General features: G+C 41.3%; 1 protein-coding gene across 4 annotated transcripts in view; it reads right to left on the reverse strand.

Annotated features, from left to right (window-relative positions):
* Positions 1-13,786, reverse strand: part of SRGAP1 (SLIT-ROBO Rho GTPase activating protein 1) — a 205,123-nt gene that overhangs the window by 67,836 nt on the left and 123,501 nt on the right. For all 4 annotated transcript variants that reach the window (XM_069764703.1, XM_069764702.1, XM_069764700.1 and 1 more), the window contains exon 3: positions 11,512-11,674. In XM_069764703.1, coding sequence (XP_069620804.1) covers positions 11,512-11,674 — 163 coding nt within the window. The remainder of the gene's footprint in view (positions 1-11,511; positions 11,675-13,786) is intronic.

The following is a 13,786-nucleotide window of genomic DNA, read 5'->3' on the forward strand; positions in this document are numbered from 1 at the left end:
ATATAAATTGCACTACATAGTTAGCAGTCTTATAACTTACTAGCTGTACTACCCGGCTTCGCCCGGGTTAATAACTGCTGTTAGCAAAATAGAATGAGTTAACAAAAATTTATTCTGCACACAAAAAACACAAAACAAATAGAAATGTAATTATTAAAAGGCAAAAACTAAGCTAATAGAAGCATTTCACAACATATATTTCAACACCAGAGATATTCCACACAGATTTAACTAAAGTGGCCAGGCAGCATGTTTCAAATCTCCAACCATTTGCTGTGCCCTGGTGGAAGAAATAGCAATTCTCTAAAGGTACTGTCACACTAGACGATATCGCTAGCGATCCGTGACGTTGCAGCGTCCTCGCTAGCGATATCGTCCAGTGTGACAGGCAGCAGCGATCAGGCCCCTGCTGGGAGATCGCTGGTCGGGGAAGAAAGTCCAGAACTTTATTTCGTCGCTGGACTCCCCGTAGACATCGCTGAATCGGCGTGTGTGACACCGATTCAGCGATGTCTTTGCTGGTAACCAGGGTAAACATCGGGTAACTAAGCGCAGGGCCGCGCTTAGTAACCCGATGTTTACCCTGGTTACCATCCTAAAAGTAAAAAAACAAACAGTACATACTTACCTACAGCCGTCTGTCCTCCAGCGCTGTGCTCTGCTCTCCTCCTGCTCTGGCTGTGAGCGTCGGTCAGCCGGAAAGCAGAGCGGTGACGTCACCGCTCTGCTTTCTGGCTGCCCGGCGCTCACAGCCAGACCAGAGAAGCAGAGCGCCGAGGACAGACAGCAGAAGGTAAGTATGTAGCGTTTGTTTTTTTACTTTTTAGGATGGTAACCAAGGTAAACATCGGGTTACTAAGCGCGGCCCTGCGCTTAGTTACCCGATGTTTACCCTGGTTACCGGGGACCTCGGGATCGTTGGTCGCTGGAGAGCTGTCTGTGTGACAGCTCTCCAGCGACCAAACAGCGACGCTGCAGCGATCCGGATCGTTGTCGGTATCGCTGCAGCGTCGCTATGTGTGACGGTACCTTTAGTAGCAAGTCGGCCTTCTTTCTGCTGAGATGACTCACTAGCCCTTGAGGAAGCAGCTCTTCTCTTATCTGCAAGCCTCGCTTCCCTCTGCTTAGAAAGTTCATTGGCTCTTGAGGAAGGAGCCGCTGTTGTCATGTGTGTCAGCCTTGTTTCTCGGTCTTCACATTTTTCATTGGCCCATAACGCAGCTTTTCTTTTCGCATCAGCTGACATTCATGCCATGGAATTCCTTTTCTTATGAGGCATTATTGTGGTATTATTGCAGTATTGTGTAATTGGCAGTTTCTATATCCTCTCACATAGAGGTAATGTGATTGACATCAGCCTGTCCACCAACACACCCTAACTGACATGCTATTACGTCACACAAGCTTTGTTATACTGAGAATGTCCTTTGTTGCCTATATTAACCGATCAGAGCTCAGATTAATTAACTGTAGCAAAATAGAAGCTGAGCTGTGTTTGGTTGCTATTGGCAGCCTGATAAATCCCCAGCCAACAGGAAGCCCTCCCCCCTGGCAGTATATATTAGCTCACACATACACATAATAGACAGGTCATGTGACTGACAGCTGCCGTATTTCCTATATAGTACATTTGTTGCTCTTGTAGTTTGTCTGCTTATTAATGAGATTTTTATTTTTGAAGGATAATACCAGACTTGTGTTCATATCCCCGTGTGTGGTGAGTATCCCATGTCGGGGCCCCACCTTAGCGACTGTACGGTATATACTCTTTGGCGCCATCGCTCTCACTCTTTAAGTCCCCCTTGTTCACATCTGGCAGCTGTCAATTTGCCTCCAACACTTTTCCTTTCACTTTTTCCCCATTATGTAGATAGGGGAAAAATAGTTTGGTGAACTGGAACACGCGGGGTTAAAATTTCACCTCAAAACATAGCCTATGACGCTCTCAGGGTCCAGACGTGTGACTGCGCAAAATGTTGTGGCTGTAGCTGCGATGGTGCAGATGCCAATCCCGAACATACCCACATACATACACACACACACTCAGCTTTATATATTAGATTTTTGACCATTAAATAGGTTTATTAATATTTTCACAGTGGATTTATTTCAAGACTTGCACGTAAGGTTACAGTAAGTCATCCATAAACCTGACATGCAGCAAGCTGGAAAAAAAGGTTCCCAAATTATTTAGAGAAAATGTATCATGAATAATTTAGGGTCAGGATAAAATGCTACAGCTACAAAGGGCCAGCGGTCAATGTTTACAGGAGATCTGCTCTCCGCCTAAGAGTACCGTAAGTTTGGTGGAATACGGCGAGATTCTGCATGAGGTTACACAGATCTGGAAATCAGGACTGCCTAAAAAACAGACAAAATCTAATACATCCAAGACAAACATCACTAGGCTTGTCTAGAATTACAGTCAATACCCACGTCTATCTTTTACAGCGTCTATTAGTTTAGACACCCCGGAGGACCAGTAGTGTGGCTTTGTAAAGGTCTATAGTTTTATATGTCAAGAGTAAACACAGCTGGCGCGGAGATGAAAGAGGGAAAGAGGTAGGATCCTGATGAAAGAGCATGGAGTTATGGCGCCGAGGGAAACATATGTGATGCAGAAAGTTTCCACTTCTAAGCACTTTACTCAGCCTCACAGTATAATGAAGATGAAGATGCTTTAGATCTATGCTTTGGTCAAGACACTAAACCCAAGAAATGTCTTCTTTCCACACTTGAGCTTTTAATACAAAAACCACTATGTCTGGAATGAATGTTAGTAGGCCTGTGTACATTTACGCACATTTCTAGGCAGACTCCGGCAGTGACAACATTAAAGTGTCCAAGTTCACCATTATGTAAGCAACCCCCACTTTAAAGGGAACCTGTCAGGTAGCGCCATCTTGGAGGAGGACATTTTTTTCTCTTCTCTAGCAAGATGGCACTACCGGCACCTGCAAAATTTTAAAATGGATTTTTTATAATTCTCAGGAAAACAAAGCCGCATAAGGGCTTTTTTTTCTACAGTATGTACATATATTCATTATGTAAACTAGGGGGCAGGTCAGTGAGGGATCAGTGACCTGTCAGCAGTCTGCATTATGAATACCTAATCAGAGACGCACATGAAGGCCCCCCCACAGGGCAAGGGCATATCAACAATTAAAAACCAAAAACACAACAAGCACAAGACGGATTTCATCACCAGGAATCTTTGTAATCAGGATAATGGCGCCGACCTGACACTGTCTGTAGGTCACTGTGCACAATCCTGCCGACAGGTTCCCTTTCAGTCCCTGATCAGATAGAATGGAAATTTACAGTAGGATATACAGCCAAATGTTTATTAGAAGAGACTTTGGGATTTTGAAGGTGTGGGAATATGAACAGAGGCATAACTATTGCGGTCACATAGGGTGCGACCACGGCCGGACCTGTACTGGTGGGAGGCCAGTCGATGCCAGCAGCTATCTTAGCTGGATGTGTGTCTGAGGAAGAAATGTATTGTGACACAGGGACCCGCCGGGTCTCTGCACTGCAATACACGCTACCGTGCAAGTCGCATCATGGCTGCCCGTCACTTGCATGATTAAGTCAGCTGCTAGCTTCTGTGCATGCTATGGAAGAGGACGCCACACATTATGGAAGTGGGGAAGACTAGTACAATCGCTTTATTTTTTATATACAGTATATATTGGAGAAAAGCTGCAGAACAGGGACATTATTTCTGGAAGAAGCCCAGCATGGGGTACAGTATATCTGTATGGGGACATTATTACTGGAAGGGGCCAAGAATAGGGAACATTATAGGAAGGGGCCAGGACAGAGAACATTATTACAGGAAAGATGCACAGGATGGGGAACATTATTACAGGAACAGGCCAGAATCGGGAACATAATTACAGGATGCTGTTAAATGAGAAAGCTAACACGTTTGTCTGCACTAGATCTAGAACATTCAGAAGGGGCCAGGTCCAAATTTTGCACCAGGGCCCATTGGACTCTACTTATGCCGCTGAGTAAGAAAATATCTATGGGCTTCTTACGTGGAGATTGTAATGGCCAAACAGCTTGAGAAGACCTTATACAGTTCTGGTCTCTGGTGTATAATAAAGATATAGCTGAACTAGAGCAGGTGCAGAGAAGAGAAACCAAGGTTATTAGAGGACTGGGGGGTCTGCAATACCAAGATAGGTTATTACACTTGGGGCTATTTAGTTTGGAAAAACGAAGACTAAGGGGTGATCTTTTTTTAATATATAAATATATGAGGGGGCAGTACAAAGACCTTTCTGATGATCTTTTTAATCATAGACCTGAGACAGGGACAAGGGGCATACTCTACGTCTGGAGGAAAGAAGGTTTAAGCATAATAACAGACGCGGGTTCTTTACTGTAAGAGCAGTGAGACTATGGAACGCTCTGCCGTATGATGTTGTAATGAGTGATTCATTACTAAAATTTAAGAGGGGACTGGATGCTTTTCTTGAAAAGTTTTTCCCCAGTGTGGAGCTTACTCTTTGCGACATGGTTTTTTTTTGCCTTCCTCTGGATCAACATGTTAGGGCATGTTAGGTTAGGCTATGGGTTGAACTAGATGGACTTATAGTCTTCCTTCAACCTTAATAACTATGTTACTATGTTACTTCACCACCAATGAAAAACTGGAATCTAGAGCAGAGACGTCTGAATTCAGCCCAAGGGTCAGTTTATTGTAATAGCTGTCTTCTCAACGGTTTATATAGTAGGTAATTTGGTACAGCCACTTCCCATAATGCACACCAAAAGCCCTATTAGGCCTAACTTCAAAACATTTAGAAATATTCAGAAGTAATTTAATTCAACCATATCACTGCAAATGAGTTATAAGGATTACACATTACAAGAAGAAAAAAAATGTATCTACGAGGGGGTACCCCCCAAAAATATAATTACTTTCTGTAGGCTAGTGGGTTGGTAGTGCTGCCCTCTCTCCCTGCTCAGTTGGCCAAGTAGCACTCATGAGAAACCATCGCAGCGGACAGAGTGATTGTTTTCTTAAGTCCCTTCCAACGCTTTTGGCTATTTTGCAATGGCAAACTTCAAGGAACAACACGCCAAACATCAAATTATATTTCTTGTTAAATGACCAGAGGGGGAACCGTTTGAGAGTGTGTCAAGAATTGAAAGAACACGCACAAACTGACCCTGACTTTGTTGAAAGGCATCACAGTGAATGAATCTTGGTGTTACGCCTATAATCTTGAAACTAAACCGTCCAGCCAGTGGAAACCAGCTTCATCGCCCAGACCAAAATAAGCACGGCAAGTGATAGCAAATTTGATGTCCATGATTCTTTGCTTTTTCAACATTCAATGCGCCGTTCACGTTGAATTTGTTCCTCAGGGCACCAAAGTGAACCAACATTACTATCTGCAAATGATGAAGCGATTACGTGAGGATCTAGCTAAACCCGCTATGATCAGTGTTGGCACCGACTATAGTCGTTTAACCCCTTAAATGCTACTGTCAGTGAATACAGCATCTAGATGGTTAACAGTGTGGGGGCTCCCTCTTTAACCCCATCGGCACCCTGAGATCTTTATCGTGTGGTCCTGATGTTGGTGATGGCAATTCATGGCCAAATAATGACCTTAAAGTGGCCTGTTCAGAAGTTATCAGCATTTAGGCGGTAAACAAAATACATTTCCTCATTCCTGGAATGCCACTTTGCATTAATTCCTGAAAATCACCTGACGGGTTAATAAACCACCTGAAAGCTATTTTTAATAGAGTGAGGGGTAATTTTTTTTTGTTAAATGGTATCACCAATATATAGGACCCCCAAAGTCCCAATAAAACACGTTTTGCAAATTTTATTGGAAAAATGAAAAATTGCTGCTACATTTTTAAACCTTTTAAAATGCTAACAAAATAAAAAAACATTTTACAAATGGCGCTAATGTAAAATCACACACCCGGTAGATGTTATTTATTAATGTTTTTCTGTGGTATGACTATCTGGATTAAAGGCATAATCATTCAAATTTTGAAAATTGGTAATTTTTTTAAAATTTTTGAAAAATTTCTGATATCTTATAAATAAATGCATAAAATATCAACAGGAAAGATATATATCTTGGTACCGTGTACATCTTTTTAGCCATTAAAAAAGGTATCAACCACTGAGGACTCTCAATTTTAAAATATCAACATAAATAAATTAACTATTATCAAACTACAATGTGTCACAAAAAAACTAATGTCAAGATCAAGTGTTCCAGAGTTATTAGCACATAAACTGACACTGGTCAGACTTTAAAACTTTGGCCCAATCACTAAAGGGTTAATGTTATCTCGCTCATACAAATATACATCACCACAGGCAGATGCACCTTACATGGGCTTACAGGCACATCATAACCATATTTGATGTACTGGCTGCTTCTTTTTCGTGTAGCAAAACGACAGCTTTGCTAAAAATCAATGTAAATGGCTGAATAGACAGCAATAGACCGTAACAGGGCTGAATCTGTCTATTGTGAAACTAATGTAGCACAAATAAAAAAATATCCCAAAACCTCTATTATAGCTGAAAAAGTAGTCTGGCCGTGAAGAGGTTAACAATCGTTGAGTCTTCACTAAAAAGAAGTAGTCATATGAACGTTGACATTAAAAGGGAAAGAATTAATGACACTAATAAAAAGTTTGCTAGTTACTTGTGGACAAAGACGCAGTAAAGGGAAAGAAGCCCAAGCGGCCATGATTGGTACAAGTAACAACGGAGGCCAGCATGGCTATTTTGGGGGCACATTCCTTGTGATTTCTGGCACGCCACACAACACTGGGCACAGAGAGCCATTCAGCATGCACGCTGGCTGCAGAGGGTCTATTGGAAGGAAGTGGAGCAGAGAGTTCCAATGAACACAGCCTTTCACAGCCCCAATTGGGAGTGATGACAGATGCTAACAAGGTGCTGGAAGCAGAAGGAAGAATTCTGAGGAAGCCAAAGCCTTGGAAAGCCCGGGCCTTGGGCCTTCAGGGTGCATGCAGGGCTCATCTGAATGCATGTGTGATAATGAAAGGAATCGAGCTAATCTGCTGGAACGGAGCTCACTTCAGCATGTCAATTAGAAACCACTAATGAAGTTTAAGAAAATAAACCGGAACGCTTATGATCCAAAGAAGGGCTCTGTTCCTCAATTTAACCTCTTCAGGTACGTACAGTAGTGTTTCGGCTTGTATTGATATTATTGCAGCTATTGTTATGGTGCATGCCTTACTTGGTAAAAACTACAATGGAGCTAGCCGCAAACCAATAGTACATGGTCTCAGTCAGTGCATCAAGCAGGGGGACATCTTTACCCAAACATTAGGGTATGACATATAGGTCTCACATGGGCTTCTGGAATGGTGTAAACTGACAATAGGACTCTTCAGTCACGTTCACACGGTCAGTATTTGGTCAGTATTTTACATCAGTATTTGTAAGCCAAAACCAGGAGTGGGTGATAAATACAGAAGTGGTGCATATGTTTCTATTATACTTTTCCTCTAATTGTTCCACTCCTGGTTTTGAAAATACTGACCAAATACTGAACACGTCAACCTGGCCTTAGACGAGAAAAACCTGCAAAGCCTGCTTTTTAGATGTGTTTTAGGGCCAGGTTTCTAATGATGGATAACTGTGTGCACAGATACGCATATATACATGCACCTCCACAAACATTGGTAACAGTCCATAAATTCATAGACCATCTGGAAAAATGTATTCCAAAGTTTAAGGTAAAAAAATATACTGATTAATATCTTTCTTCTGCAAGTCTATGAGAGCCTTGTTCTGAGTTTCACTAAGGCCGGAGTCACTCTACCATATACCATGGCCGAGTAGCACTCAGCCCAGAGTTACTCTATGGGGCAGCTGAGATCTGCGAATATTTTCTCATGCCGATCTGGCATAACAGAACAATGGCAGCATGCTACGATTGGCACCGAAACTCTGCTCACTCGCACCCATACAAGTCTACGCTAACCACTGAGCAACCATGCTGTGGCTAGTCACCAATCCAGTCACGTCATACAGGAGAAGATGGTGATCAGTATGTATTTTAGTACCCCCAGGGCACATACATTACTAATATCTGGTACTAAAAGAAGAAAAACCCACAAGTGGTACTTTAAAAGTATACCTTCCTACTGCAAAATATTAATAACTGGGAGACCCCTATAAGCTATAACGGTGAGGGTTATTGTGCAAATCATATTGTAATTATCAATAAAGGCAGTCAAAATGCTAAAATGGATCAGTCACAAAATTTCACACATGCAGTGGCATGTAAAAGTATGGGCACCCCTGGTTAAAATGACTGTTATTGTGCCTAGTTAAGCAAGTTGAAGAATTTTTTTCCAAAAGGGCTAAAATTAAAGATGGCACATTTAATTTGTATTTTAGGCAAACAATATATGTATATACGGTAGTCATTTTTTACATTTTAAAAATTACAAAAAGGAAAATGGTCCAATGGTAAAAAATTTGGCCACCCTGCATGGTTAGTACCTAGTAGCATACCCTTTTGCATGCATGACAGCTTGTAAACACTTTTTGTAGTCAGCCAAGAGTCTTTCAATTCTTGTTTTGAGGGATTTTCAATCATTCTTCCAGTGCTGTGAGATTCCTGGGTCATCTTGCATGCACTGCTATTTTGCGGTCTAGCCACAGATTTTCAATGATGTTCAGATCATGGGACTGTGATGGCCATCATAAAATCTTCAGCTAGCGCCTTTTGAGATAGTCTATTGTGGCTTTTGACGTGTGTTTAGGGTCAATATACATTTGTAGAAGCCATCCTCTTTTCAACTTCAGCTTTTTTTTATAGATTTTATTATGTTTGCATCAAGAATTCATTGATATTTCACTGAATCCATTCTTCCTTCTACCCATGAAAAGTTCCCCAAAGCCACTGTATGCAACACAACCCCAAAGCTTGATTTATCCACCCTATGCTTAATGGCTGGCAAGATGTTCTATTTTAACCTCATTGGAGAGGTTTTCTTCTGATGACTCTTTCGTGAAGGTCAGATTTGTGCAGGTGTCTCTGAACAGTGGAGAAATGTACCATAACTCCAGTGTCTGCTAAATCTTTCTGAAGGTCTTTTGCAGTCAATCAGGGGTTCTGATTTGCCTCTTTAGCAATCCTATGAGAAGCTCTCACTGAATTTTTGCTTGATCTTCCAGACCTCATCTTCACCTCCACTGTTCAAGTTAACTGCCATTTCTTAATTACTTTTTGAACTAAGGAAAGGGCAACTTGAAAACACTTTGCTATCTTCTTACTGCCTTCCCCTGCTTAGTAGGCCTCCATCATTTTCATTTCCAGATTGATAGGCAGTTGCTTAACAGAACCCATAGCTACTATTTTTTGGCAAAAGGCTGGAGGTGGCTGGGATTTTATAAAGCTTGGCAATTTGCATCACTTGGCCTTTCCTAACAATGATAGTTAACAAGTCATAACCCTAACCGGTTAAAGGGAACCTGCTAGTAGGATTGTGTACAGTAACCTACACACAGTATCCGGTCGGAGCCACTATACTGATTAAAATGATAACTTGGTTCATGAAATCCGCCTTATAGTTGTTCTTTAATCTTTATTTTCAACTTTGTATTAATCATATGCGGGGTTGGTGTATTTTGGTGCTCTGATTAAATATTCATATTGCAGCCTGCTGACAGGTCACTGATCCCTCACTGACCTGCCCCTAGAGTGCATAATGAATATCTGTATATACTTTAAAAAAAAAAACAAACAAAAAAACAAACAAACACGTTCTGCAGGCAGGTGCCAGCCATGGCAAAATCGCATGTTTTGTGTGCTAATAATACGCTAGAGGAAAAAAAATCAATTTGAAAATGGCGCCTGCCGCGCCTGTGCAGTAGCTGCTATCTGTGTCTGCTGCTGATCCGATAGCTGCTATTGTGCATGAGTCGGCGGTGCCATCTTACTGGAGAAGAAGAAAAAAATTCCTCCTCTAAGCACAGTAGGAGCTCAGAGTTAGCCATCTTGGAGGAGGAATTTTTTTTTCTTCTCCAGTAACTAGCTATCGGATCAGCAGCCTCCATGAGCTCCATACATTTGGGAGACTCCCCAAATGTATGGATGAATGTGCTGTGGTCAGAGAAGACCAAAACTGAACTTTATGGCCACCAAGTTAAACACAATGTCTGGAGCCAAACCAATACAGCTCATCACCCCAAGAACACCATCCACACAGTGAAACATGGCAGCATCATGAGGTGGAAATGTTTTACAGCAGCAGGGACAGACAGGGAAAGTGGTCCAAGTCGAGGGGAAGATGGATGGTGTGAAATACAGGGATACTCTTGAGCAAAACCTGTTTCAGTCTGTCAGTGATTGGAGACTGGGACAGATGTTCACCTTCTAAAAAGACAATGTTCCAAAGCATACTGCTAAAGCAACACTCAAGTGTTTTAGGGGGAAACGTGTAAATATTTGGTTTGGCCTAGTCAAAGCGAAGACCTTAATCCAATTGAGAATCTGTGGTCAGACTTGAAGATTGCTGTTCACCAAAGGAAACCATTTAACTTAAAGGAGCTGGAGTAGTTTTGTTTGAGGAATGGGCAAAAATAATAGTGGCAAGATGTGGAAAGCACATGGAGACTTATCCAAATGGACTTGAAGCTGTATTTACCACAAAAGGACATTCTAAAAAATATTGACTTTAGGGAGAGAATAGTTATGCACCTTGAAGTTGTCGGTTATTTTGTCTTATTTGTTGTTTGCTTCACAAAAAAAAAAAAAGAAAACTAAACGTAAATTACATCAGCAGTCATAGAAACAGTGAGCCGCCAAAAATCCGTATATAAAATATTTTCACCACAAATCTATAGTGCAGATAGATTGGGCAAAGTGGGCAAGGTAGCATTTTTTTTTTTTTTTTTTTAGGAAGAATTGCTCACATCTACCTATCTCCCACGATGGGGTCTTAATGGTTTGCACACTGCAAGAATGGTGATAATGGTGACGGTCAAGACTCCCATCAAGCAGAATATCCATTCCAGACAATTATCACTATAACCTGTCAATTTTCTGGGGAAAAAAACCCTGCAGTGTGTAAATGTAACACTACTTTAGAAGAAACACATTATATGCTGGTGATAAGAGCATCTAATCCCATGTGGTCCAGTAAACTATGTTGCTGTAACAAAACAGACAAAGGGTCCTTTCCTCTACATTGTGTTCATTATTTCAAGGATATCATTTCATAAATACCTTTGAAAAAAGGTAAAATGTTAAATTATGATTTTAAGAAAATAAATAACGTTCATTGCATTACTATTACAGGCATCTGGAATTGTCAGTCATGGGATGAGATCCCGCATTGTATCATGGTTTCCATTTATAACAGAACTCATGACTCAAATGAGAGCAGATCTTAACAGACATTAATCACAACAGTGAAAATAGTTGGCACATTATGCCATACATGATGGTTGGATGCTGGAAGACACCATACCTTTTTGAACATCCTTGTGGCGTCCTCACTAATCTGCATGAACCGCATTATAACGTTGTTTAGGTAAATATCACTCAGCGTTGCGTGATCTTTGCTTTCTCTTCTCACTTGGTTCAAAAGTAAATACCAGCAATTCACCGGGGACAGCAAATTCTGGTCTTTCCTATGAAGAACAATTACACAGAATTAGCAAATAAGGTAATATGCATCAAAGTTAATAACTGGATTAATATCTGTGAACTCAACATACTCTTAATATTGACAGTGTAATACCAAGAAGAAAAAGTAATGGAATTATGGAAATCACAGAAAGGAAAGACATGTTAATGATATACAAATGATGAAAAGAAACGAAAACAAAATCAAAATCGCAATTTATTCAGCATGAGAGCTAAGCTCAGATATATATGCACTTACACACCTTGGCTGCAATCAATTAGGTTATTTAAAGAAGTTGTCTACTACTTGGCGAATTTGTTGTCATACCCCTCCCGTGCCGGCGCCGTTCCCGTGATGTCGGCACTTGCTCTCCCCCCGGGGCTCTCGTGTGGTGTTGTGTCACGTGAAGCAAGCTCCCAATCAACGCTGGCGTCCCTGTCACCGCCTTTGGACAAATTGAATATGAAGAGGAAGTCTGGGATCAGCTGCAGCTCGGACTTTCCTCTTCATGATCGATTTGTCCGAAGGCGGGGACAGTTACACCAGAGCTGACTGGGCGTCGTGGTCACAACACCACACAAGAGCCCCAGGGAGAGCAAGTGCCGACACCACGGGAACAGCACAGTCAAGGGAGGCGAGTAGACGTTTTATTATTTTATGTGGGCCAAACATTTTGACCAAGAAGGGTTGGTCCTAGTAGTGAACAACCCCTTTATGGTTGTATGAGGAATGTTCTTCCATGCTGAATGCACTGGAGCATGAAAAGCCACCTCTGAACTCCCTGTGTAACGGTCGACAATTGAAGCACCAGATGCAATGGTAGAAAAGTCTGGAGACACTGCAGGCCATGCCTGCATACTTAGACCATGCTGGCTGCTCACAGTAACATAAGCAACATTGGGCCTGGTGTTGCTGTGTTAAAAACTGCTCTAGAAACACTTTGGACAAATGGCCATACCACTGGTTCTACCACCAAACCAATGTAATGCAGAATTATTAATGTGGAATAAAGACTAAAGGGATCTGGTCACCATACATTATGCCATTCCACATCGTAATCCTGGGAGTAGGACTCACGCGAAGTCCCTCTTTATGACGTTGCCTATATGGTCTCCATACCAATCTCCAGCTGTTACTGCATCCAAGACAAAAGCAGGACTCAACACTGAAGAGGATAGTCCTCTATTCCAGTTCCTTTGTCATCTTGCTCTGCACCATGATAGCTTTTGAGAGTAGGCGGTGGAATTAGGTCAATAGTTCACTTATAGCTGGACGTTTAGCTCATAGCCTAAATTTGTGCAAACAACCTCTGATGGCTTGTGTAGACTCTGATGCCAAAGAGTTGGCATGTGACATCTAATTTCACATTCTCCGTGACACCAAGACACATGTTGCTCCTGCTTCTGAGAGCTGCCTGAATGACCCAAACCATGGCCTGCATCGTCTCTGGGCTTGCACATCTGGGATGTTATTGGTTTGCAACTACAAAGGGAGCCGTCAGCAGCAGATCTTGATGATCTGTGTGCCCAGTGCATTCGGCGAAGCAGTACATTCTGCAAGACAACCATTAATAACCTCATTGAGAACATGTCAAGGTGTGTAAGCGAGTGTATTTCTGTGCATGATGTTTATACTGGAGACTGAATATAAATTGAGATATTTTGAAAAATAAGTTTCCATTTTTTATCATGTGCATATCATTAGTATGTCTATTAATACTGTTATTTTCATAATTTCACGACACTTCCTTCTTGGTGTTGCAACTGCAATGCTGAGAAAAGTTTATTCTACAGAATATACACAATAACTATAAATTGTATACAAGTTATCATTCTAGCTACAACTAATACTATTACCTACAAATGTAATTACTACTTCAGTGAGGTGAATGGATTTTAGAGCAGTTTGCAAAGATATCAACTATAAGTTGTTTTAATGGCTATACATGCAGTCGCAACCAAACTATTGTTAATTTGCTCCAAATTTATCTAAAATAAATCAAAATTTTCAATAAGATAAATATTACACAATTTTGTTTCTACAGCTCTAATGCAGTTATATGTCTCCATGGTAACATAAACAAAGCCTGTAGTCTAATCCTGCACTAGTACGATCT

The sequence above is a fragment of the Ranitomeya imitator genome, chromosome 4 (genome assembly GCF_032444005.1).
Source record: "Ranitomeya imitator isolate aRanImi1 chromosome 4, aRanImi1.pri, whole genome shotgun sequence".
NCBI classification, from domain to species: domain Eukaryota; kingdom Metazoa; phylum Chordata; class Amphibia; order Anura; family Dendrobatidae; genus Ranitomeya; species Ranitomeya imitator.